Source organism: Schistocerca serialis, chromosome 9, assembly GCF_023864345.2.
Source record: "Schistocerca serialis cubense isolate TAMUIC-IGC-003099 chromosome 9, iqSchSeri2.2, whole genome shotgun sequence".
Taxonomy (NCBI): Eukaryota; Metazoa; Arthropoda; class Insecta; order Orthoptera; family Acrididae; genus Schistocerca; species Schistocerca serialis.
The window spans coordinates 90,636,856-90,664,508 of record NC_064646.1 but is presented as its reverse complement, the minus strand read 5'-3'; the positions used below and the strand labels follow the sequence as shown (position 1 = coordinate 90,664,508).

Below are 27,653 nucleotides of genomic sequence, written 5' to 3'. Positions count from 1 at the left end.
CATCATCTGCGAACAACCCAAGAGAACTGCTCAGATTGTCACCCAGGTCATTTATATAGATCAGGAACAGCAGAGGTCCCAGGACAAGTGCTGATATTCTAAAACACCAAAAGATGCTTTAAACGACAGTCCTTGGACTAAGCGCGAAATGACAGCCACACCAGTTGGATTACAAAACGTTCTTATTCTCTTGCTCGTAAATTACAAAACATACAAAGTAATACATCCACCTTCTGATTCAACACAGTGCCGGTGAGTCAGAATATTACAGTGGAACAGCTTCCAAGACACGCAAGCGCAACTTTTTCCCCATACACAGCAACAGCAAGTTCCCTGTGCTCTTAATACATGGAACCACTCGCCATCGGAAGCCAACACGTGACCAGGTGTGGCCTCATCGTCGTCTTCGTTCGAGACGGATGGCGAAGTTGATCGGTGCACAGAAAAAATTCTTCTCCCGCCGCGAGTGCAGTGCCGCCTGTCCAGTCTTAATTAAAAGTAATCGATTTTTTTTAATCGAGAAAGATGTCGCCATCCAGAGATTGTCACACAGTTGGCATCACGTGGAGTATGATGGTGCCCTCTATAAATGCGACAGTCCCTCAATACTTACAGGCAGTAGCCGTCTTACCTCGCTAGATGTTTCCTGCAGTTCGAGACGAAACGTTAGGAAGCAGTTTTATACATGGGTAGCATTCATCTCACGCTAGGTGAAGAGAATCTCATGTCATAGTGACGTAACGCCACGTCATCGTGACGTAAATAACCTAAATCTGCTACATGAGTACTTATATCGATGTTCGCAGTTTTGGTGGCAACGCCAAAGCTAAATGTAAATACACGTGTACAAACACTGGTATACTCATCCCAGATGACTTGATTATTAAGCTGTAATCCCAACAATTTGGGATGTTGTTGTGCGTTTTATGACTGAGTATGAATAACATATTCATTTATTACGATTCAATAGACATTTGATATCTTCTTCCGAATCACAGAAACCACAATATTTGCCGTCGTTAACGATGGCAAAGTATTTCCGGCTATCCCTAAGGATCTGCTCGAAAGCTTTCTCATCCCCGTTAAAGCCCGTGTTCAGAACGACGTTACAGGCTAGCAACTACGGACAAGAAGACAATGAAAGCACACAAACAAATAACAATGCAGATTCAAGACGTACACAATAGTCGATATATACAGAATGCACACAACAGTCGATAGGACAACTCGTGAAACTCATGATGATGTGTGCCTACGTCATTACGACGTAGGGCTCTCCTCACTTAGCGTGAGATGAATTCTACCCATTATACATCGGTCACGGCCTCGCTGCCTGGAAGTTTCAACTGAAGAGGGCGACTTGCATTAAACCCTACATTGTACAATAACAATCACAGTCGATTCGCGGGTGAATTGTCATTGTTGTGTAACATTCAGCGAAGCTAACGGTATTCATAGGGTCTAATATTTACTTCCATAGTGTTCACGTAAAAATTAAGTTCTGATTGGGTCCAAAACATAAAAGCTGGTGCATGCGGTTGCGTGTGTTTTCATCCGACACAAGGCTTACACATTTCAAAACACACATACCTACACGACACGATACTGAACGCCCACTAACTGTCATGTTCAGATGTAACTATCGGTACCACTCTCGCTTCATAGTTTATGTAACAGTTCTCCATATTAAATTTACATTTGCACAGTGTGTTTAGCAAAAACATTACTTACAAGCTCAAGCATTTCTTGAAACTGTACTCCATTAATATAATGTTCATGTAGCAATGTACATAAAGGAAAGCTAGTCATATTTGATACTATAGAACACAACAAAAAACATTGTACACCATCAGAGATATACACTCCTGGAAATGGAAAAAAGAACACATTGACACCGGTGTGTCAGACCCACCATACTTGCTCCGGACACTGCGAGAGGGCTGTACAAGCAATGATCACACGCACGGCACAGCGGACACACCAGGAACCGCGGTGTTGGCCGTCGAATGGCGCTAGCTGCGCAGCATTTGTGCACCGCCGCCGTCAGTGTCAGCCAGTTTGCCGTGGCATACGGAGCTCCACCGCAGTCTTTAACACTGGAAGCATGCCGCGACAGCGTGGACGTGAACCGTATGTGCAGTTGACGGACGTTGAGCGAGGGCGTATAGTGGGCATGGTGGAGGCCGGGTGGACGTACCGCCGAATTGCTCAACACGTGGGGCTTGAGGTCTCCACAGTACATCGATGTTGTCGCCAGTGGTCGGCGGAAGGTGCACGTGCCCGTCGACCTGCGACCGGACCGCAGCGACGCACGGATGCACGCCAAGACCGTAGGATCCTACGCAGTGCCGTAGGGGACCGCACCGCCACTTCCCAGCAAATTAGGGACACTGTTGCTCCTGGAGTATCGGCGAGGACCATTCGCAACCGTCTCCATGAAGCTGGGCTACGGTCCCGCACACCGTTAGGTCGTCTTCCGCTCACGCCCAAACATCGTGCAGCCCGCCTCCAGTGGTGTCGCGACAGGCGTGAATGGAGGGACGAATGGAGACGTGTCGTCTTCAGCGATGAGAGTCGCTTCTGCCTTGGTGCCAATGATGGTCGTATGCGTGTTTGGCGCCGTGCAGGTGAGCGCCACAATCAGGACTGCATACGACCGAGGCACACAGGGCCAACACCCGGCATCCTGGTGTGGGGAGCGATCTCCTACACTGGCCGTACACCACTGGTGATCGTCGAGGGGACACTGAATAGTGCACGGTACATCCAAACCGTCATCGATCCCATCGTTGTACCATTCCTAGATCGGCAAGGGAACTTGCTGTTCCAACAGTACAATGCACGTCCGCATGTATCCCGTGCCACACAACGTGCTCTAGAAGGTGTAAGTCAACTACCCTGGCCAGCAAGATCTCCGGATCTGTCCCCCATTGAGCATGTTTGGGACTGGATGAAGCGTCGTCTCACGCGGTCTGCACGTCCAGCACGAACGCTGCTCCAACTGAGGCGCCAGGTGGAAATGGCATGGCAAGCCGTTCCACAGGACTATATCCAGCATCTCTACGATCGTCTCCATGGGAGAATAGCAGCCTGCATTGCTGCGAAAGGTGGATATACACTGTACTAGTGCCGACATTGTGCATGCTCTGTTGCCTGTGTCTATGTGCCTGTGGTTCTGTCAGTGTGATCATGTGATGTATCTGACCCCAGGAATGTGTCAATAAAGTTTCCCCTTCCTGGGACAATGAATTAACGGTGTTCTTATTTCAATTTCCAGGAGTGTACGTACAACCTAAGTGAAAGAAAAGAAAAAAGAAAGAATTTATCACTCATATTTTTTTTTCGCGTTTGGACAATGTAGTATTTGTTGCTATGACTCCATGTTATTTAATAAATTCCTTATTTTCTCAGTTTCCCTGTAGACTTTATGATGTCATGGACCAATTTCTTTCTTGAGTTGTTGTTACTGGCGAAAGTGATCCTCATATCGATATTTTCAAACAGGTAGGTTATTTCGTATGAGATGACTCCAAAACATGGTTCAAATGGCTCTTAGCACTATGGGACTTAACATCTGAGTTCATCAGTCCCCTAAACTTAGAACTACTTAAACCTAACTAACCTAAGGACATCACACTCATCCATACCCGAGGCAAGATTCGAACCTGCGACCGTAGGAGCTGCGGGGTTGCGGACTCAAGCGCCGAGAAGCGCTCGGCCACAGCGGCCGGCTCCAAAACTTTTTTTGTTGAATGCTTAGGACTTTGTATGCTGTCGGCGCTAGCAATGTATGTTTGTTAGCTTTAGTTTTTAGTTATGCTTTGTAAAAGTATATCTACTTCATGTTCATGATAGCCTTTGCTGTGTGCAATGTATGGTCACTATGGCTTCAAATTACTGTAAGATACTCTTTGAATCTCTTAACAGCAATGTAATTTTTCTACAGTGTTTTCCTGGAGCTATGACGCTAGTGACGAGCAGTTGGCTACTCGATGCAGTCTTGCTGTTGGTACCCCTGCTTTGCTGCTACACGACGCGGAACTTCGGCTACTGGAAGAAGCTGGGAATCCCCTACATGCAGCCATTCCTTTCGTCGGCAACATGGGCAGCGTGGTGACCGGCCAGAAGCACATGGGGGAACCAGTGCTGGAGTGCTACCGTAGAGCTGGTAACGCCTCCTTTATGGGCATGTTCGCCTTCGACCAGCCGCTGCTGATGGTAAAGGACCCAGAACTTGTAGGCCGTATCATGTCCACAGACTTCTCTACCTTCTACGCCACCAATGCGAAATGCGATCCAGCTGCTGATCCGGTGCTTTACATGTCCTTGTTTGGACAACATGGGCAAGGGTGAGCACTATCTCATTCTCTACAGCATAAATATGTGTATGAATTCACCGACAGTAATTTGTAGCAACGTGAGGGAGTCACAGGTCCACAAAGAAAACGTTACCACATGACACTACAGCGATAAGTTTGACACCGAGGTAATCACTTCAGTATGACACAAATGTTTTCTAAATCTGCTGTAAATTAGAATACAATCATCTAAACTGCTGGGAGAAAACTGTACACCTTGTGAGAAGTTTGCGATTCATTCTAGATCTATTTTTACAAGAGTGAATACGGACTATAACGAAATAATTACATTTACAGAACAATAGTGCAGCCCGGTCACCCATGGTGTAAATGTAGCATTAGTAATGAAAATGTCGTATGTCCCGTTTTCAAAGCCGCCATCGCTTAAATTCAGAATAACAGTCAGCACCATCGGCCCAACAGCCTTGTCAAAGAGGGCAGTGGAGTGGACAGAGGTTCAGGGCACTCTTTGGTCCTGAAGGCATGAAGATGCAGAAGGCAATGGATACCACTGCAATATAGATACATAATGTGTATCCACAGGAAATTTGGCATGTAATTCAAGAGGTGTTATGATGATCTCTCCACTGGCACAGATTCCAGAACAGACCCCCATACGGATGACCGGGACGGTGCTGTCAAGATGGAGGTGATGACGAGAAAAAGACTGAATAATCAAAGAAGGGATAACGTTCTACGAATCGAGGCATGGATTGTTAGAAGACTGAACTTGGTAGAGAAACTATAAGACCTGAAAAGGGAAATCGAAAGGCTCAGTGTAGATACAGTGGAGGACAGTGAAGTGAAATGGAAAGAAGACAAACTTTTCTGATCAGATGAGCGTAAGGCAATATTAACAGCAACAGAAAATGGTATAACAGGACCAGCATTCGTTATGAATAGGAAGGTAGGACACAGAGAGTGTTACTATGAAAATTTCAGCGACATTCTTGCTTTCATTAGAATCGACAGCGAACCAACAACGACAACGATGGTTCAGTTATACAAACGGACGTTGCAAACGGAGGATGAAGAGACAGAGAAAGTATATGAGGATACCTAATGGGCAATTCAGTACTCGAAGGGAGATGAAACTCAAATAGTCATGGGGGACTAGAATGCAGTTGTAGGGGAAGTAGTAAAAGAAAGGGTTATGGTAGATTATGGGCTCAGGACAAGGAATGAGAGAGGAGCAAGACTAATTGAGTTATGTAATAAATTTCGGCAAGTAACAGCAAACACTTTGTTCAAGAATCACAACAGAAGGAGGTATATGTAAGTCTGTAGGCTTTCGTGGCCGTTGTCACTGAAGTTAAAATCTTCTGGGTTATTGGAGCGCGTCATATTTCTTCTAAAATGGTCGACGTTTCGACAGCAGCAGTAGTGGACGCCAGAAAATCCTTGGGAACATCCCAGCACAGGGGTAGAAAAGTCGATCATATTAGAAGAAATATGACGTGGCCTAATAACCCAGAAAATTTTAACTTCAGGAGGAGGTATACATGCTAAAGGTCGGGAGATACGGGAAGATTTCAGTTATATTACGTCATGGACAGCCAGAGTTTCCGAAATCAGACTATAGATTGTAAGGGTACCTATAAGCAGATATAGCTCAGATCATAGTTTTTGAAGACTAGGCTGAAGTTTAGGAGATATGTGAGGATGAACCAACATGGAAAGAAGTGGGATATGGAAGTAGTAAGAAATGAAGAGAGACACTTGAAGTTCTCTAAGGCTATGGATACTCTAATATGTAATATCTCAGTAGGCAGTACACTTGAAGAGGAATGGGCATATGTAGAGAGAGCAGTCACAGAAGTTGGAAAGAAAACATAGGTACAAACATCATAACTGCGAAGAAACCATGGGTAACAATAAATGCTTCAGCTGATCGATGGAAGAAGGAAGTACAAAAGTGTTTAAATTCAGGAGTACACATATACAAGTTGCTGAGGAATGAAACAATATTAATTCAGGGAAGCTAAGACGACCTGGCTGCATGATAAATGTGAAGAAATCGAAAAAGAAATGATACCTTGCAGAAAATAAAGGCGAAACGCGTATGGCACTAAAATTGTGTTGTATTCAGTTGCTGTCAGACGGTCCATAAGTAAAAATTATCAATATACCGAAAAAGGAATGATTATCGGTAGACAGACTAAGCATACAGGTGAAATTAAAAGCAACGGTGGTAACATTACGGGAATCCCACTGTTAAACTGAGAGAAGAGAACGTATAGGTAGAAAGAGTTCATGGAAACCCTCTATAAAAGGGAAAATTTGTCTGGTGTGATAGAAGAAGGAACAGGAGTCGATTTAGAAGACATAGTGGATCCACTATTAGAAACCGAATTTGAAAGAGATTCGCAAGACTTAAGATCAAATAAGGCAGAATGATGGAAAACGCTCCACAGAATTTTCAAAACCATTGCGGGAAGTGGCAAGAAAACGACCTTTCGCGATGGTGTGGAGATATATGAATTTAGAGGGTTGTAATAGCCGATGAGTGCCAGAATTATCTGTCAGTTACCTTAAAGGCTCATGAATCCTAGATGAAGTTAAGAATAATATACAGAAGAATGGAAAAGAAGATTGGGCATCTGCTTAGATGACGATCAGCTTGACTTTAGGAAAGGTAAAGGCACCAGAGAGGTAGTTCTGACATTATTCTGTTGCTAAAAGAAGCAAGACTAAAGAAAAGTGAAGACACTTCCATCGGATTTGTTGACCTGAAAAAAGCGTTCGACAAATGGTGCTAGATATTCGAAATTCTGAAGAACATAGGAGTAAGCATTAGGGAGAGAAGGGTCATATGCAACATCTACAATAGCCAAGAAGAAATAATAAGGGCGAGGGACCGAGAACGAAGTGCTCGGATTAAAAAGGGTGTATGGCAGAGACGTAGTGTTTCCCTCCTATTGCACAGTACATACCTCGAAGAAGCAATGATGGAAATAAAAGAAAGATTCAGAAGTGGAATTAAAAGTCAAGGCGAAAGGATATCAATGATAGGTTTCGCTGACGACATTGCTATCCTCTGTGAAAGTGAAGAAGAATTGTATGATCTGCTGAATGCAATGAACAGTGTAATAAGTACAGAATGTGGATTGAGGGTACAGCGAAAAAAAAAACTAAAGTATTTACAAGTATCAGAAATGAGAACAGCGGGAAACTTAACATCAGGACCGATGGTCACGAAGTATATGAAGTTACGGAATTCTCCTACTTAGGCAGCAAAATAACCAATGACGGACGGAGCAAGATGGACATCAAAAGCAGACTAGCACTGGGAAAATGAGCATTCCTGGCCAAGAGAAGTACAAGTATACCAGTATCAAATATAGGCATAAATTTGAGGAAGAAATTTCTGAGAACTTACGTTTGGAGCACAGCATTGTATGGTAGTGAAGCATGGACCGTGGGAAAGGCAGAACAGAATAAAATTGAAGCATTGGAAATGTGTCACTACATACGATTGTTGAAAATTAGGTGTACTGATACGGTAAGGAATGACGAGGTTCTGCGCAGAATCGGAGAGGAAAGGAATACACGGAAAACGCTAGTAAGAAGGCGGGACAGAATGGTAGCGAAACGCCCGATAAACCCGATGGGCAGAACAGGTGATTAGTATTGTGGAAAGGGCTAAATGAACTGTCGGTCAGTTTCACTCAAAATTGTATTTTATTATAATTTAATAACACCTTTTGCCGCGCGGGATTAGCCAAGCGGTCTCGGGCGCTACAGTCATGGACTGTGCAGCTGGTCCCGGCGGAGGTTCCAGTCCTCCCTCGGGCATGTGTGTGTGTGTGTGTGTGTGTGTGTGTGTGTGTGTGTGTTTGTCCTTAGGATAATTTAGGTTAAGTAGTGTGTAAGCTTAGGGACTGATGACCTTAGCAGTTAAGTCCCATAAGATTTAAAAACACACCTTTTAAACCAAAAGAGCACATAGCCAAACCTTTACAACTAGGAGTTTCAAAATGCAATTCTTTCACGACTGAAGGGATCCAAACAAGAAATCTTTAAAATCAACAACAGCCAGGCGGAAAGCCTCAAGGCAAAAGTAGATAGAACAAACATATACAAGGTGCAATACAAACGGCTGAAGGCCACAAATTTCTAAATTTTAAAATAAATTATCATAATCTTTTAAGGCAGAAGGCCACCAACATGGTGTGTAGTTTTGACAGCTAAATGCATATTTCATTTTGGATAATCGCGTCCATAAGACTTTGGTCGTCGAGTTTTTATGTACCGATTGGTGGCGAGCAAGTCGTTTGATCGGTCGGTCTGTGACTGTCTCTTGGTTGCGTTACCGACGGATCAAGTGTAGTTGGGCCCACTACCTGTCTCATCTAAGTGAACGTTAATGTTTCGAGGGCAGGTCCCCTCCACCCTGGAGGCGTCTGAATGCCCTTCTCTGTACTGTACTTTTCATGGGTGTTCAATGGTCTGTTGGTAATCTATTATAGCCAATGCTTTAAAAGAAAAATTTTTAATTTGTATTTTATGTAAGTCAATTCATGTAAATCAATTGAGGGCCTACAGCCGCTTAAAACCTTATTCTTAAATTTAGCTATGGTGGATGCTTTGCTTTTCATTTAGTGTGCGTTCGGCCATTGAAAATTTAAAGGTTAAGTTATTTTTGAAATTTGGAAAATCAATTGTGGGCCTTCAGCTGCTTAAAAGCTTATTCTCAAAATTTCCCCTTAAGTGGAAACATAGCGGCCTTCTACCTTCTGGATGTTGGACTTTGCTGTGACATCTACCCGTCCTACCAATAGTAGCCTGGCCTTATCCTCCCCCCCCTCCAGGGCCCCCCATTTCCTGTCCCTCTCCTGGAGCGGATTTTCCTTCTTCACCCAACCCTCCCTAAGTCCCTGCACCCCCTCCTCAGCTGTTTTCCGTCCCTTCCCGTCCCTCCCCGGCACCCTTCTGCTCGCCCCCACCTCATCCCCCTTTCTCCCCCCTCTTCTCGCCTCCTTTTCCTTTGTCCCCCACCCCTGGCAGATACTCCCATGTTTTTATTCATCATCAAGTGTGCTGCATTAGTGTTGTGTTCAGTGCTATTATACAGTGTCATCAAGTGTTATGGTTTTAATTGTGTGCTCGACCTGTATATAGTCCATCATTGTTCCACGTTACACCGTCCGTCACGTGGCTTTTTCAATTATTCTTCGACTTTTTATGCTTTGGCCGTACTTTGCCTGGTGCCTTCTAATCCTTACAGTGTGTGGTTTTTTGTGTAAAATATTTTTTTAGACTTTTCCCTCCGTTTTACAGTCGCCACCTTTTGTATGCTTTCTCTCTTATGTTCCACCTTTCTTTTCTACGTTCCGCCATGTTTTCTTCTTTGTATTGTTTTAAATGCCATCTTGTCTACTTGTAATGTCTCTCACCTGAAGAGCAACACCTGTGCTGTAGCCAGCTCGCCCCAGATAGGGAACTGAAAACAGAATATAGGGAAAAGAAGCGGGAGCGTCGGTCACCTCGGTTCATTCACAAAAATGGCTGTACGGTATTCAGCCGATATATTAGAAGAAGAAGTCGAATTCTTGCGGCTGCACGCCCTAAATTCTATGGATTGGTCTTTGTGCCGCGAAAATATGAATATTTTTACTATTTTTGCCACTTGCTTCTCCATATTTTAATTGGCAGAAGACGGGACGGCCCATAGAATCTGCGTTCCGGCACCGTTAAGCCTGAACTATAGTTTAAAATAGCAGAATTCACATGGATTTTTGTGAGAACTCTATTTTTTATTGTAACAGTATAACCATACGTCAGTGATAGTATAGTGTTTGTTATGCGAACCAGCTGAATATTTGTCGGCCACTCTTAACTTCACGGGTGCTTTCCCAAAGAAACACTCAGTGCAGTTGTGAGTCTGGCTTGTGCCTGAAACAAACTAGAAATGGTTCTAATCTCCTTGTTCCTCCTAAGCCTTTCTGAAGATTTCACTTAGCAATTAGATGGGAACTGGAAGCACAGTTCTGGTTACGGTATTCCAAATTCGGAGTTCCTTTGCCTCACTTTCAGCTCCCTGGGATGTGGGTGACAGAAATAAGACGCTCTTTTTCCTCTTGGATAGACAATCAATAATTAAATGGTACTGACGTAGAACAGTACTTAAGGGAATGTTATCACTTACCAGTACGGCTCTCATTGGTGAACCGCTCTTACTGGATTGTGTTGGCTACCTGTACAGTCATATTCATTGTTGTCTGCTCTGTCTGACTTCCTCACGACATAATAGGTCGATTCCAACTCGGTCAGCGCAAATGGTGCGTATCATTGTAGATTACCTAGTTTTACGGATCTTTGTACATATGCTATCACCAGGTGTTACTAGTGGGTGCCAGCACACGTTTCTTTACATAATCTAATAAATAATTAGTTTATTATTATTATGTTTCAAGCTGTTCCAGCCTCATTTTCTATCGTCACTATTCAGTTTACTATGACCGTAGCGTACACAGGACCAGAACATTTTCGTTAACTCATTATCAAGTTTTGAGGTTACGATTTTTCACATTGATTGAAGACGTTATGAGTTGCTGTGCCTAGTGTTCCACAGCAGTTTCGTGCTTCCTCGATCGAAAATACAAAAAAAATTGTTTGTTGCAGGTGGAAGAAACTGCGCACGCTCCTTTCTCCTGCGTTTTCTTCTGGAAAAATGAAGCTCATGTTTCACTTCATTAACGAAGTCGGGCAGAATTTGGCACGTCAGCTTGAGGCCGCTGTTTCAGAAGGTACTGTACCATTACGATGCCAGTGAAATAATTGATAGGAATACTTGAGGAGTCGGAAAGAAACATCTGATGATGTACTCGTTCATGTAACTGTAACTTCGGAATTTAGAATAGCACTAGGTACAATTCTTGCAGAATTTTATAAAAACAAGTCTACTGATTGGTTTTTGTGGCAGTTAAAAAATAAAAATTGTAAATGAAAAAGAAATACTGTCATAGGTTTGACTATTTTATAATGTACATATTGATTTCATTTAATCATATCTCGATAAATGGCACAACTGAATCATTCGCAGGAAATACGAGGTCTCTTCAAAAACTTCCGGAACTTTGTCCACAAATTTTTTCGCCACTTACCTTTTACTTGTTCTGCATGGTATCCTTCGAAATACTCTCCTCCATAATTGACACAATGCTCCTAAAGCCGTTTCCACTTAATGCAATCAGTCTAGGTACGCCTCTTGCCGGACCGCGCGAAACGCCGTCTGTGAATTTTCTTTTATCTCGTCTATCGTTGCGAATCTTAGTGCTCTTAACGGGGTTTTCAACTGGTCTGGACACTACGAAGTATGAGGCAGCACATTGATTTCATTTTTTATGCAATAGTCACGCACCAACAGGGGTGTATGTGCGGGTGCGTTATGTGATGAAACAGCCATGAATTGTCTCGCCACATTCCAAGCCGTTTCCTTCTCACATTTTCTTACAGGCGTCGCAACACGTCCCAGTAGCACCATCGATTAACAGTTTGTCCCTGTGACACGAATTCATGATGAAATAATCCTTCAAAGTCAAAGAAAACTGTGTGGCTTTGACATATGACCTGACCTGACGAGCTTTTTTTGATCTTGCAGAACCTTTCCCGACCCATTGTGAAGACAGAAACTTGGTTTTAACATCATAACCCACGTCCAATGACCAATCATGATTCTCTTCAGGAACATTTCGTTATTTGTGCGATGCAAAAGCTCTTCAAAGATTGCGAGGCGAAGGTGTTTCTGTTCATGATTCATGAGCCGTGGGACGAACTTGGTAACAACACGATGCATTCCAACATGCTGTGTTGGGATTTCATGATATTATCCAACCAAAATGTTACAGTCTTCGGCAATCTCTCGGACAGTCAGTCTTCGACTGGCTCGCACAGTTTCGTTGACGTTCCTGATAAAAGCGGAGATAGTAGGCGTCCAAGGGCGTCCTGAACGAGGATCGTTTTTAACTTCCGTCTGTCCACCTTTAAACCGCGTGAAGCATTCGCAACGACGAGTATGGCTTAAGAACTCATCACCGTAGGCTTCCTGCATCATTTGGTGTGGCTCTGTAAAAGTTTTCTTGAGTTTCACGCAAAATTTAATGTACATGGGTTGCTTCTGTCTAACTCGAAAACTGTGCGATACAATGTTCTATTCACTGTAGCACTGAACAATAACTAACAGACACACAGCAATGAAACTTTCAACTGTTACATGTTAAACTCAGGCGTGTGCAGGGATGTCAACCGCATTTCGCTCCGATACATCATTGGCGCGAAATTACGAACGATACGGAATTTTTTGAAGAGACGCCTTACGGTACGTTTCACAGTTCCTAGTGCAGCGTTCTACGCTCTATCCTTTGTGCTCTGCAGAGGCCATGGCACGCTGACGGTTTCTCTGATACCTGACGAAGGACGTCCTCTGCAATGTAGGGAGTACGGCGCGTGTGTGGAGTACCACAGTCAGTTCCACCGTGGTCCGAACTTACCAGTCTCTCGCAGCCGTGGTTGGAGTCTGACGAAAATGGTGGTGGTGATAATTACAACAGCGCCCCCTTCTCAGTTTGTGTGTGCACTGTGAAGCGGATGTTTGAAAATGCCCCGATATTCAATATTTATTTTATATCTAAACGCTGCATTTCTGGACACTGCTTCTGATATGGTAGGATCTATGAAGGAGTGGTAAGATGCCGGGCTAAGATTAATTCAGACATTCTACAAAACAAATTTATTAATAAACAATTCTCACTCAACAATTACTAAAAACATATTGCCCTAATTATTTCCTTTTTTTCTTTTAAAGGGTAACCATTACAATGTTCACTCTTAATTAATAATATTTACACTGATACAGTGTCAAGTTTGAAACACCGGTGATACGGTAGTGTCAAATTTGATCCCAGAGCAATTATAATATCAATTAAAAGTTTAGCCTCAAGCTCGATAACTGCTTGTGATAGGAAATTTAAAATTCCCTTTCCTATCTTAAACATGCAATTAATAACCCTTAAACAAATTTATAATAAGAAACTGATAGCAATTCAAACCTAAAAAATATTTAGATATGTCCAATTTAGCAAACGTACTTGAAATACACAGCAACAAATTACAGCGAGACCTCCGTATCACAACTTCTGTACACACCAGTATTACTCGGGCAAAAATTTAAAATTTGCTATTTACTGTACAGGACTACCGAACAATTTCAAAATAGGTTTAGGAGCAAAACTCCTTCAGATGAACACCAAATTAACAGAAGTGAACTGTACAATTGCAATAGGTAATTACTTAACACGACAACAAATTTATCCGCTGCTCCCTCTACGGGTTTACAGAGGGGTAATATTGCTATCTTATTTCATTTCACACTTCGGTCTTGCGCACACTTCCTGGCAATTAGTTACACGCTTCATTAAATTGGCACGATGAGACCTGAATCATAAATCAGTTACCACTGGTCCTACACATGCGTACAAAATAATGGCGCCCACAAGGGCGAACTATATGACAGTCTTGTAACAAACAAATGACCAGTCACAATATAATGGAACTAATGGCGTCCCCAAGGGTCGAATCAATTACAGTTTGGTAAGACGAACAACTAAAACACGCAGGTGGGCAAGTGCTCAATAATAAAGCTATCCGACTTCAAGTGGAGTTACCCAGTACTGTCTTGTGGCCGTTAATGCCCCAGCTACCTGCCCTCCGGGTTAGTGTATGTAACGGCAGTCCGGTGAGGCGTGTAATTTTGATAACTTGTTGATTTTAGGTTGGGTGGCGTTCTTCTACCTCAGTGGAAGTCATTCCTTCTTGTTCCGGGCGCTCTAAGCACAGTATTCTTTGGGCGGAGCCCAGACCACCGGTTCCGGCTTTGGCCTAATTTTACATCTTGCAGTTGATTAGATTACATTCGATTACTGCTTGTTCCATAGATCATGAATACGACACTTCGTAATGATGTGGAACGTGTCAGGTTAATAAAAGGTGTCTATACAAGATATTACATTACACAAAATCTTACATGACACACAATACTTTTTTCGTGGGGGTTATGAAATTACCCACTTACTATATCCAAAAATTCATCCAATGAGTAGAAGGAGTTGCCATTAAGAAATTCTTTTAATTTCCCTTTAAATGCTATATGGCTATCTGTCAGACTTTTGATGCTATTAGGTAAATGACCAAAAACTTTTGTGGCAGAATAATTTACCCTCTTCTGAGCCTAAGTTAGATTTAACCTTGAGTAGTGAAGATCATCCTTTCTCCTAGTGTTGTAGCCATGTACACTGCTATTACTTTTGAATTCGTTTGGATTGTTAATAACAAATTTCATATTGTGAGGCTACAGTGAAGATTTCTAGCTCTTTCAATAAGGGTCTGTAGGATGATCTTGGATGAGCTCCAGCAATTATTCTGATTACACGCTTTTGTGCAATGAACACTCTTTTACTCAATGATGAGTTACCCCAGAATATGATACCATACGAAAGCAGAACATGAAAACAGGGGTGGTAAACTAATTTACTCAGATGTATATCGTCAAAATTTGCAATCACCCTAATAGCATAAGTAGCTGAACTCAAACGTTTCAGCAGATCCTCAGTGTGTTTTTACCAGTTCAACCCCTCATCAATGCATTCACCTAGAAATTTTGAATATTCTACCTTAGCTACCGGTTTCTGATCGAAGTCTATATTTACGTCTATAATGGTGTCATTCCATTTACTGTGTGGAACTGTATATACTGTGTTTTGTCAAATTTTAATGAGAGCTCATTTGCAGAGAACCACTTAATGATTTTCTGAAAAACGTCGTTTACAATTTCACCAGTTAATTCTTGTCTGTTGGGTGTGATAGCTATACTTGTATCATCGGCGAAAAGTACCAGCTTTGCATCTTCGTGAATGTAGTAGAATATAGTAGAATGGCAAGTCATTAATGTATATTAAGAACAGCAGAGGACCCAAGACCGAACCTTGCGACACCCCATTTTTGATTGTTCCCCAGTTTGAGAAATCACCAGTTTTTTGCATATTTATGTGAACTGTTTATTTCAAATTTCTGCACTCTTCCAGTTAGGTATGATTTAAACCGTTTGAGCAGTGTCCCATTCATACCACAGTACTTGAGCTTATGTAGAAGTATTCCATGATTTGCACAATCAAAAGCCTTTGATACATCACAAAATATCCCAACAGGTGACTTCCGGTTACTCAGAGCATTTAATATTTCATTGGTGATAGTATATATAGCATTTTCCGTTGAAAATTTTTCTGGAAACGAAACTGACATTTTGTTAAAACCCTATTTTTACAAAGGTGTGAAGCTACTCTACAATACATTACTTTTTCAATAATTTTGGATAAGGCAGTCAGAAGAGAGATTGGGCGGTAGTTGTTGACATCAGACATATCCCCTTTTTATGTTTTTTGGATGTTATATTTTGTTGGATGTCAGGTAGCCTCACCAAGATTATCATCTGTCGCTCGTTAGACTGCCGCTAGTACGAGTTACCATCTTGTGACCTGAATGCAACTCTTGGCTGCCTTCCTATTCGCTAGCGAAAGTGTTTTGGTGTGACCTACTCAGAGGTTGATTCCAGGAGCACCGTCTGTCACTGGCCCTTATGTTTTATTATTGTGTTATTATTTTATTACCGTATTATTATCATTTGTCTCACCTGTTTGGTGATCTGTTGTTTTTTTAACTAACTTTTGCTATGCCATTCGCCGTTTGACACTATATTGGTTAAATTTTTAATAATTGCAATTCGGGCGTTAAAGGCCTTCAACCGTGAGTGTGGCTACTTCCTTTAAAAGTCTGATTGATATCTCAATAGCTTGTTTTAAAAAGTTATTTATTAAAGTAAATGAGTGAAATTGCAAAGCAAACCAATAGTAATTGGTTTGGGCCCCATCCACAATCGTAACCCAATCCTGCCTTCCTTAATTACCGGGTATCATTCAGGTCAGATACCTGTATCATACAGTCTGTTGATCAAATTTATAATTCTAATTACAGCATTCTGCCTAGGGCTTTCAGTCGCTCAGACGGTGTTTGATCACAGCTCGTCGCTTTCCTTTCCTTAAGACCCAGGACCGCTTTCTCCACCTCCCGTTTTTATATTGTGGATCACAGTAATTTTCGTTCTAAGACTAATCCTTTACCCAGAGAATCATACAGATCTTCTAGTATGCCTTCCATGCTTCTTTGTTTTCTTCAGAATTCATTATTACCTTTCCTTGCTTGTTTATTTTTCTTATTTTCTAGTGTTTGCAGGTCTTTCATTGTTATACACTTTGCATCTCTGTACATTTAATTTATTTTCCCTTGCGTTTCAAATAGTTCTATTTCTTCACATTGCTTTTCATGAAGTCTTCTCTTGCTTTGTCAATAGTCCTCCTCGATTCATTTTTCAATTATCTTCCGAAGAGCCAATTTTGCATTTTCACCGCTTAGTTTATGTAACACGTGTCTCATAAGTTTCCATCATTGCGTCTCTGACGTAATGCGTTCCTCTGATGTATCCTAACTCGATCTCAGCCTTCCCACGTTTTTCCTCCATACTATCTGTAAAGGGCTCTGTATCTTTATTTTTCAGTTTTGCTCGATTCCGCGTTTTCACTAGTTGGATGTTTTTACTATGTTTCAACCTAATTCCGATGGCTGCTACATGCAAGCTGTGATCCATATTGGCATCTGTTCCGTGGAAAGCCTTAGACATCCTGATGCTGTTTTAAAATCTTTGATCGATTGAAATGTAATCTATCTAATACGTAGTTTTATCACCAGCCTTTTTCATATGTGCAGTCTTCAATTCCTGAGTCTGGTGTTAGCCAAAACCCAAGACTCTGACTTTATGAGTTTATCTCCCGTTTCATTTCGTTATCCTCGTCCGTAATATCTAACAATATCCCCATGCTTACCTTTTCCCTCACCCGCGGTTCCAATTTCCCGTCATTACTGTTCTTACGTGAACTATTTCATTTTCTTCAAACACATCTTCTATCTGTTCATATATCTTTTCCAACTCTTCCTGTACTGCTTCTGATGTACGCATGTACACTTGCCCAAATAAGATATCTGCAGGGTAACTCAATATCTTTATTGCCATTACTATGTCACTGACAGACAACACCTTGATTACGATTTTATCCAGATTCTTCTTGTACAATAAATCTGCTCTTCCTTCTTTACAGTCTCCCCCCTTGTAAATCATCATATACCTTCAGAAACCAACTCCGCTTCTTGAAGTCTTAAAACGTTGATATTATATCTTTCCATTTCGTTCTTCACGTTTTTTAGTTAGCCTTCTCTTTCATTGTTCTCACATTCCAAGTTCCAGTCCTCAGTCTAGAAATTTTAGGCTCCTTCTTGTTTAATCTCTCAGCTCACGGTTTCCCTGGAGTAGTGCTCACCTGCAGATCAGACTGTGGGCATATTACTGCGGAATATTTCTTCTCAGGAACAGCCAATCCATAACGGGTTTCGTCCAATGGGCCTAGGGATACCACCAGGGTATGTACTGCTGTGATTTCCTATTGATTTCGGCGTCTTAGGCCATTAACCTCTAATAGATTCTTCCACATTTAGAAGTGATTTTATCATTTCAAATGTGTTCATGTACCCTCCGAAGAAGCTGTTAGTGGTTATGAAGGGCAGACCACTTATACACGTTGTCATTCAGTGTGTGGTCACAGATTAACGTCATGCCCGGGACACGTTGAGGCACTACCCGCTCGATACAACAGTGTCTACGCACGTCTTAAGTCGTCACATGTAAGAGTCAATGTAATATAAAAGTAGTAATTTGATAATACTAGGCAGTAAATGTTAGAGGTATTACGAAGGCATAAACACATAAAGAAGGCCATCTAATTAAGTTAACAAAGAGTGCAGTTTATATTGTACAGCCATGGGACGACACATGATGTCAGCTGATGAAAACTAAGTGGCACATAGTTAGTCGTGGTAGGAAATGATTTACTGACGTCCCACGTCGAAACAGGTAGCACTCTGACCCGCAGTACGGCGTCCACCAGCTCCTGAGGCTCTGCAGAGGAGGCGTGACGTCCGTTCGTTCAACAATTGCGATCGTACCGTCCGATGGATTACGCTTGGGTAAATGTTCTCTCTGCAGTACTGAAGGTCCATCCTAGACAATGGTTACCTCGGCAGGTCGGAATTCGTGTGTAATCTCCTGTGGCGGTACAGACAAAATTTAAAATGACCTTAATAAATTTGCTTGCTTGAGGCTCTTAATGCCGTATTATCTAATATGTCGGATTATTAAGGTAATTTAAAAATACCTGATTTAAAAATGGGGATACAAGCAAAATCTCTATTTTTAATAAAAAACAAACAAGTAACAGTTACTTAGTGAACACAACAGGAGAGATCGTAGCATAAAAGAACAAAAAGTGTGTATTACTTTTCTGTAAAAAAACTAAATTGGTCTATTAAATCAGTTTAAAGTTAAAACTTTAAAAAAATGCAATTTATATAAATGGTTTTGTGAACTCCAGTTACGAAATTAAACAACCACCATGGATTTGAAAAGACGTAGAAGAAGATTATTAATAAAAATTGTCACAAAGGATCTGGTGCAGTTTAATTGGAAACACTGTCCTTAGGAATAACACAGATACATGACGCAGAAGAGGGCGGGGAATACGTCGGACTGGTATCTAACATTCATGGTTAAGCTGAAAGTTTCTTATGAGCCCTCCGCAACATTGTAGACCTGTCAGACTGATTCTTGATTTATATTTTTGAACAAAAATTATTTTGTACAATTTGCAGATTCATAACTTTAGAAGCGATGTATTGTTGGCTCCTCTCTGTGAATTTCACAAAAGTGTCTAAGGATTCTGAAGCCTCAGCATAAGAGGTGTGGGTTGTAGTCGTTTCTCCTCCGTCACTTTCAATCTCAAGTTCCTTCCATGTCTTGCAAACACATTTTAATATCACATAGTCAGACAGCTCGTCTTCGATAGCTAAACTTCTTTCAGGAGATCCATTCGTCAATTTGTTGTGCTGAAAATGCACTCAGTTCGTTAGTGGTTGTGTAATTTATCACTCTTACAAGCTCACATGAACCATGGACCTCGCCGTTGGTGGGGAGGCTTGCGTGCCTCAGCGATACAGGCAGCCGCACGGCAGGTGCAGATACAACAAAAGGGTATCTGGTGAGAGGCCAGACAAACGTGTGGTTCCTGAAGAGGGGAAGCAGCCTTTTCAGTAATTGCAGGGACAACATTCTGGATGACTTGCTGATCAGGCATTGTAACATTAACCAAAATGGCCTCGCTGTCCTGGTACTGCAAACGGCTGAAAGCAAGAGGAAACTACAGCCGTAATTTTTCCCAAGGGCATGCAGCTTTACTGTATGGTTAGATGATGATGGCGTCCTCTTGGGTATAATATTCTGGAGGTAAAATAGTCCCCGATTCGGAGTAGGTTTCACAATCAATAAAAAAATAGGAGCGTGGGTAAGCTACTACGAACAGCATAGTGAACGCGTTATTGCAGCAGAGATAGACACGGAGCTCGCGCCTACCACAGCAGTAGAAGTTTATATGGCAAATAGCACCACAGATGGCGAAGAGATTGAAGAAGTGAATGATGAGATAAAATAAATTATTCAGATAGTGAAGGGAGACGAAAATTTAATAGTCATGAGGGACGGGAATTCGATAGTAGGAAAATGAAGAGAAGGAAAAGTAGTAACTGAATATGGAATGGGGTAAGGAATGAAAGAGGAAGCCGCCTGGAAGAATATTGCACACAGCATAACTTAATCATACCTAACACTTGGTTTAAGAATCACTAAAGAAGGTTGTATACGTGGAAAAGGCCTGGAGACACTGGAAGGTTTCAGATAGATTATATAATTGTGAGACAGAGATTTAGGAGCCAGGTTTTAAGTTGTAAGACATTTCCAGTGGCAGATGTGGACTCTAACCACAATCTGTTGGTTATGAACTGTAGATTAAAAATGAAGAAACTGCAAAAAGGAGGGAATTTAAGGAGATGAGACCTGGTTAAACTGAAAGAACCAGAGGTTGCAGAGAGTTTCAGAGACAGCATTAGAGAACGATTGACAAGAATATGCGAAAGAAATGCAGTAGAAGAAGAAGAAATAGTAAAGCAAACAATGGATCAAGAAGGTATAAAGACGAGAGCTAGTGTAATTCTTTGGGTAACAGAAGAGATATTGAAGTTAGTTGGTGAAAGCAGAACATACAAATGCAGTAAATGAAGATGGCCAAAAGGAATACAAACGTCTCAAAAATGGATCGACAGGAAGTGCTAAATGGTTAAGCAGGAATGGCTGTAGAGGAAATATAAGGCACATATCACTAGGGGTGAGCTCGACACTGCCCACAGGAAAATTAAATAGGCCTTTGGAGAAAAGAGAACCACTTGTACGAATATCAAGAGCTCAGATGGAAAAGGAGTTCTAAGTAAAGAAGGAAAAGCAGAAAGGTAGAGGAAGTATATAGAGGGTCTATACAAGGGCGATGTAGTTGAGGGAAACATTATGGAAATAGAAAAGGGAGTAGATGAAGATGAAATCTGAGCTATAATACTGCATAAAGAGTTTGTCAGGAAACTGAAGGACCTAAGTTGAACCAAGGCAATCAGAGTAGAGAGTAGAGAACATTCCATCAGAACTACTGACAGCCTTGGGAGAGCCAGCCCTGACAAAACTCTGCCATCTGACGAGCAAGATGTGTTGGACAGGCGAAATACCCTCAGACTTCAAGAATAATATAATAATTACAATCCCAAAGAAAGTAAGTGTTGACAGGTGTGAAAATTAATGAACTCTCAGTTCAGTAAGTGACGGTTGTGAAATACTAACACGAATTCTTTACAGACGAATGGAAAAAAACTGGTAGAAGCCGACCTCGGGGAAGATTAGTTTGGATTCCATAGAAATACTGGAACACGTGACGCAATACTGACCCTAGGACTTATCTTACAAGGTAGGTTAAGGAAAGGCAAACCTACGTTTCTGGTATTTGTAGACTTAGAGAAAACGTTTGGCAATGTTGACTGGAATACTCTCTTTCAAATTCTGAAGATGGCAGTGGTCCATTACAGGGACCGAGGGCTATCTACAATTTGTACAGAAACCAGATGGCAGTTATAAGAGTCGACGGACACAAAAGGGAAGCAGTGGTTGAAAATGGAGTGAGACAGAGTTGTAGCCTGTCTCCGTTGCTTTTAAATCTGTATATTGAGCAAGCAGTAACGGAAACAAAAGAAAAATCCATGGAGAAGAAAGAGAATCATTGAAGTTTGCCAACGACAATGCAGTTCTGTCAGAGACAGCAAAGGACCTGGAGGAGCAGTTGAATGGAATGGACAGTGTCTTTAACGGAGGATATAAGATGTATATCAACAAGAGCAAAACGAGTATAATGGAATGTAGTCGAATTAAATCAGGTGATGCTGAGGGAATTAAATTAGGAGATGAGACACTTAAAGGTGTAGATGAGCTTTGCTATTTGGGGAGCAAAATAACTGATGGTGGTCGAATTAGAGAGGATATAAAATGTAGACTGTCAATGCAAGGAAAGCGTTTCTGAAGGAGAGAAATTTGTTAACCTCGAGTACAGATTTAAGTGCCAGGAAGACATTTCAGAAAGTATTTTTGTGGAGTGTATCCATGTTTTTCTTTTTTTTTTTTTTTTTGGGTCATCAGTGTACTGACTGGTTTGATGCGGCCCACCACGAATTCCTTTCCAGTGCTAACCTCTTCATCACAGAGTAGTACTTGCAACCTACGTCCTCAATTATTTGCTTGACGTATTACAATCTCTGTCTTCCTCTACAGTTTTTGCCCTTAACAGCTCCCTAGTACCATGGAAGTCATTCCCTCATGTCTTAGCAGATGTCCTATCATCCTGTCCCTTCTCCTTATCAGTGTTTTCCACATATTCCTTTCCTATCCGATTCTGCGTAGAACCTCCTCATTCCTTACCTTATCAGTTCAATTAATTTTCAACATTCGTCTATAGCACCACATCTCAAATGCTCCAATTCTCTTCTGTTCCGGTTTTCCCACAGTCCATGTTTCACTCAATGCTGTACTCCAGACGTACATCCTCAGAAATTTCTTCCTCAAATTAAGGCCGGTATTTGATATTAGTAGACTTCTCTTGGCCAGAAATGCCTTTTTTGCCATAGCGAGTCTGCTTTTGATGTCTTCCTTGCTCCGTCCTTCATTGGTTATTTTACTGCTTAGGTAGCAGAATTCCTTAACTTCATTGACTTCGTGACCATCAATCCTGATGTTAAGTTTCTCGCTGTTCTCATTTCTACTACTTCTCATTACCATCGTCTTTATCCGATTTACTCTCAAACCATACTGTGTACTCATTAGACTGTTCATTCCGTTCAGCAGATCATTTCATTCTTCTTCACTTTCACTCAGGATAGCAATGTCATCAGCGAATCGTATCATTGATATCCTTTCACCTTGTATTTTAATTCCACTCCTGAACCTTTCTTTTATTTCCATCATTGCTTCCTCGATGTACAGATTGAAGAGTAGGGGCGAAAGGCTACAGCCTTGTCTTACACCCTTCTTAATACGAGCACTTTGTTCTTGATCGTCCACTCTTATTTTTCCCTCTTGGTTGTTGTACGTATTGTGTATGACCCGTCTCTCCGTATAGCTTACCCCTACTTTTTTCAGAATCTCGAACAGCTTGCACCATTTTACATAGTCGAACGCTTTTTCCAGGTCGACAAATCCTATGAAAGTGCCTTGATTTTTCTTTAGCCTTCCTTCCATTATTAGCCGTAACATCAGAATTGCCTCTCTCGTCCCTTTACTTTTCCTAAAGCCAAACTGATCATCACCTAGCGCATTCTCAATTTTCTTTTCCATTCTTCTGTATATTATTATTGTAAGCAGTTTCGATGCAGAAGCTGTTAAGCTGATTGTGCGATAATTCTCGCACTTGTCAGCTCTTGCCGTCTTCGGAATTGTGTGGATGATGCATTTCCGAAAGTCAGATGGTATGTCGCCAGACTCATATATTCTACACACCACCGTGAATAGTCGTTTTGTTGCCACTTCCCCCAATGATTTCAGAAATTCTGATGGAATGTTATCTATCCTTTCTGCCTTATTTGACCGTAAGTCCTCCAAAGCTCTTTTAAATTCCGATTCTAATACAGGATCCACTATCTCTTCTAAATCGACTCCTGTTTCTTCTTCTATCACATCAGACAAATCTTCACCCTCATAGAGGCTTTCAATGTATTCTTTCCACCTATCTGCTCTCTCCTCTCATTTAACAGTGGAATTCCCGTTGCACTCTTAATGTTACCACCGTTGCTTTTAATGTCACCAAAGGTTGTTTTGACTTTCCTGTATGCTGAGTCTGTCCTTCCGACAATCATATCTTTTTCGATGTCTTCACATTTTTCCTGCAGCCATTTCGTCTTAGCTTCCCTGCACTTCCTATTTATTTCATTCCTCAGCGGCTTGTATTTCTATATTCCTGATTTTCACGGAACATGTTTGTACTTCCTCCTTTCATCAATCAACTGAAGTATTTATTCTGTTACCCATGGTTTCTTCGCAGCTACCTTCTTTGTACCTATGTTTTCCTTCCCAACTTCTGTGATGGCCCTTTTTAGAGACGTCCATTCCTCTTCAACTCTACTGCCTACTGCGCTATTCCTTATTGCTGTATCTATAGCGTTAGAGGGCTTCAAACGTATGTCGTCATTCCTTAGTACTTCCGTATCCCACTTCTTTGCGTATTGATTCTTCCTGACTAACGTCTTGAACTTCAGCCTACTCTTCATCACTACTATATTGTGATCTGAGTCTATATCTGCGCCTGGGTACGCCTTACAATCCAGTATCTGATTTCGGAATCTCTGTCTGACCATGATGTAATCTAATTGAAATCTTCCGGTATCTCCCGGCCTTTTCCAAGTATACCTCCTCCTCTTGTGATTCTTGAACAGGGTATTCGCAATTACTAGCTGAAACTTGTTACAGAACACAGTTAGTCTTTCACCTCTTTCATTCCTCGTCCCAAGCCCATATTCTCCTGTAACCTATTCTTCTACTCCTTCCCCTACAACGGCATTCCAGTCGCCCATGACTATTAGATTTTCGTCCCCCTTTACATACTGCATTACCCTTTCAATATCCTCATACACTTCCTCTATCTGTTCATCTTCAGCTTGCGACGTCAGCATGTATACCTTAACTATCGTTGTCGGTCTTGGTCTGCTGTCGATTCTGATTAGAACAACCCGGTCACTGAACTATTCACAGTAACACACCCTCTGCCCTACCTTCCTATTCATAACGAATCCTACACCTGTTATACCATTTTTTGCTGCTGTTGATATTACCCGATACTCATCTGACCAGAAATCTTTGTCTTCCTTCCACTTCACTTCACTGACCCCTACTATATCTAGATTGAGCCTTTGCATTTCCCTTTTCAGATTTTCTAGTTCCCCTACCACGTTCAAGCTACTGACATTCCACGCCCCGACTCGTAGAACGTTATCCTTTCGTTGATTATTGAATCTTTTTCTCATGGTAACCTCCCCCTTGGCAGTCCCCTCCCTAAGATCCGAATGGCGGTCTATTCCGGAATCTTTTGCCAATGGAGAAATCATCATGACACTTCTTCAATTACAGGCCACATGTCCTGTGGGTACACGTTACGTGTCTTTAATGCAGTGGTTTCCATTGCCTTCTGCATCCTCATGTCGTTGATCATTGCTGATTCTTCCGCCTTTAGGAGCAATTTCCCAACCCTAGGACAAGAGAGTGCCCTCAACCTGTATCCGCTCCTCTTTGACATGGCCGTTGGCAGAATGAGGCTGTCTTCTTATGCCGGAAGTCTTCGGCCGCCAATGCTGATAAAATTTAGGCGTCGGCGGGGATCGAACCCGGGACCGAAGACGCTACCCCTAGACCACGGTTACCCTCCTATGGATGGAAGTGAATAAGTGAATAGACAAGAAGAGAACAGAAGCATTTGCAATGTGGTGCTACAGGCCGGCCGGAGTGGCCGAGCGGTTCTAGGCGCTTCAGTCTGGAACCGCGGGACCGCTACGGTCGCAGGTTCGAATCCTGCCTCGGGCATGGATGTTTGGGATGTCCTTAGGTTAATTAGTTCTAAGTTCTAGGTGACTGATGACTTCAGCTGTTAAGTCCCATAGTGCTCAGAGCCATTTGAACCATTTTATTGTGGTGCTACAGAAGGATGCTGAAAATTAAATGGGTAGATCACGTAACTAACGAAGAGGTACTGAACAGAATTGGGGAAAAGAGGGATTTGTGGCACAACTAGACTAGAAGAAGGGATCGGTTGGTAGGACACGTTCTGAGGTATCGGGTGATCATCAGTTAAGTACTGGAGGGAAGTGCAGAGGGTAGAAATCGTAGAGGGAGACTAAGGCATGAAAACGCTATACAGATTCAGAAGGATGTAGTTAGCAGTAGTTACTTGGAGATGAAGAAGCTGGACTGGATAGAGTAGCGTGGAGAGCTGCATCAAACCAGTCTCTCGACTGAAGACCGCAACAACAAGATCAGCAACAAGCTCACACAATTTTACCGACGAGGCGCTGTGCTGAACTCGTAAGTCGGACTGGAACACGTTTTTCCATAATGTACACATTGTGCTGCAAGATTCCAAATCTGCAAGTGTGGTAATATAGCATCTCTGTTTTACAACTGCCTCCAGTATGTTTAAGGTACACAAAGATGTCCCCACGATTTGAGGAACATAAATTTTACAGTATATTAAAGTTTATTGATGATGTCCGTGAGGAGGACACGCATCAGTGAATGTATTGTTTCCCCTGCAACCAATAAATGCAACACACGGTTGCTGTACCAGATATGTCGTGCAGTCCGAAGAATTATGCGTACCATGTGGAAGGTCAGCTCAGGGCGTTTGCATCAGTCCATCGCACAGTGCAGACTGCAAAAGACGGCTTCGCTTTGTTGACGACGGTGCAAACCTTCATTCCTCCACTTCGCACAAGTGCTGGGTCTCTCTTTTCTTACTCTTGTCTCGCTAGCTCCATCTGTCTCACCTCACTCCTCTTCGCCACTGCCAAGTCTTTCTGAGCAGTGGCCGGAGAGTGAGAGTTTGCTGGGACAAGATTAGCAGTGCAAAAGAGATTTAAATAATACCAATAATAATAAATATAATAACTTTAACTTTGGTTTCAACAGAAAATCATCTCCTCTATTTTCTTCTTTCTTTATATGCAATAATGCTACTAAGATGTGCAACAAGGAAGCAGCTGACCGGAATTCTTAGAGCATATTTTTAATTACAGCAGAAATACTTGCACACAATCTGGTTTTCATACAAAGAAAAAAGCTTTCACATACTTACGGGGAATCAAAAATACAAATAATCTTCGCTATTTCTCTGTCAGTTAAGAAATTGTTCAGTCGACAAATTCTGGTGGAATTCGAAGAAAACTTTGATGAAAACATTCAGCAGCCATGATCGAATAATATTTCGTTATTTAAAATAACCGATTTCGACAAACTTTCCTCTCATCTCCAGCTCTTAAAAAACCCTTTTGTTATGAAATGTGTACATTTTACTGTGGCGCTCATGCCGAGTAGTCATGTGGATATAAATCAGCATACTGTCATGATGTGTTGACTTTTATCCACATGAGAATTTCCCGTGGGGTCCAACGTGAAATTAACACGTTTCATAACAAAAAGAATTTTTTAAGAGCTGAAGGTGACAGCAAAGTCTGTCGAAACCTCTTGTTTTAAATAAAGAAATATTAATGCAATTTAGACTGCTGAATTTTTTTAGCAAGTAAAACGGATCGCACCTTCGTTCTTCCCAAAATAAGCAAATTCAATCAAACCATTGGTATTGTAAGATAAATCCTTTCGTTGATTATCGGTTTGCAAATGGATTAATTCGAAATATAAATCGGGAAGCGTACTTTCAGTTGCAGTCGAAATTGGCTTTAGAAACACATCTAGTGTTGGATACAAGTTAGTAATTTCCTGTAATCAAAACAAAACCAAATGTTAATAAGTGAAAGTAATGTGTAAAGTTGAGCGGAAGCACTGAAAAGCGTTATTTTATAATTAACACTTACAGTGGGGTGATGTTTTTAATATAATGTTACACTTGTACGCTTAAGAACACAGACTTTAACTTGGTGTTAGTAATGTACCGGTACACTACCCGGAATCGGCCGCTAAAGGTATTGTCGGACCCCGGCGTATTTTTCAAACCGCGCTCA

At 41.7% G+C, this 27,653-nt stretch overlaps 1 protein-coding gene across 1 annotated transcript in view; it reads left to right on the top strand.

Moving 5' to 3' along the window:
• Window positions 1–4,101: 4,101 nt before the first annotated feature.
• Window positions 4,102–27,653, top strand: part of LOC126419390 (cytochrome P450 6j1-like) — a 59,458-nt gene continuing 35,906 nt past the window's right edge. Inside the window, exons 1-2 of the mRNA XM_050086578.1 lie at window positions 4,102–4,349; window positions 10,983–11,107. Coding sequence (XP_049942535.1) covers window positions 4,102–4,349; window positions 10,983–11,107 — 373 coding nt within the window. The remainder of the gene's footprint in view (window positions 4,350–10,982; window positions 11,108–27,653) is intronic.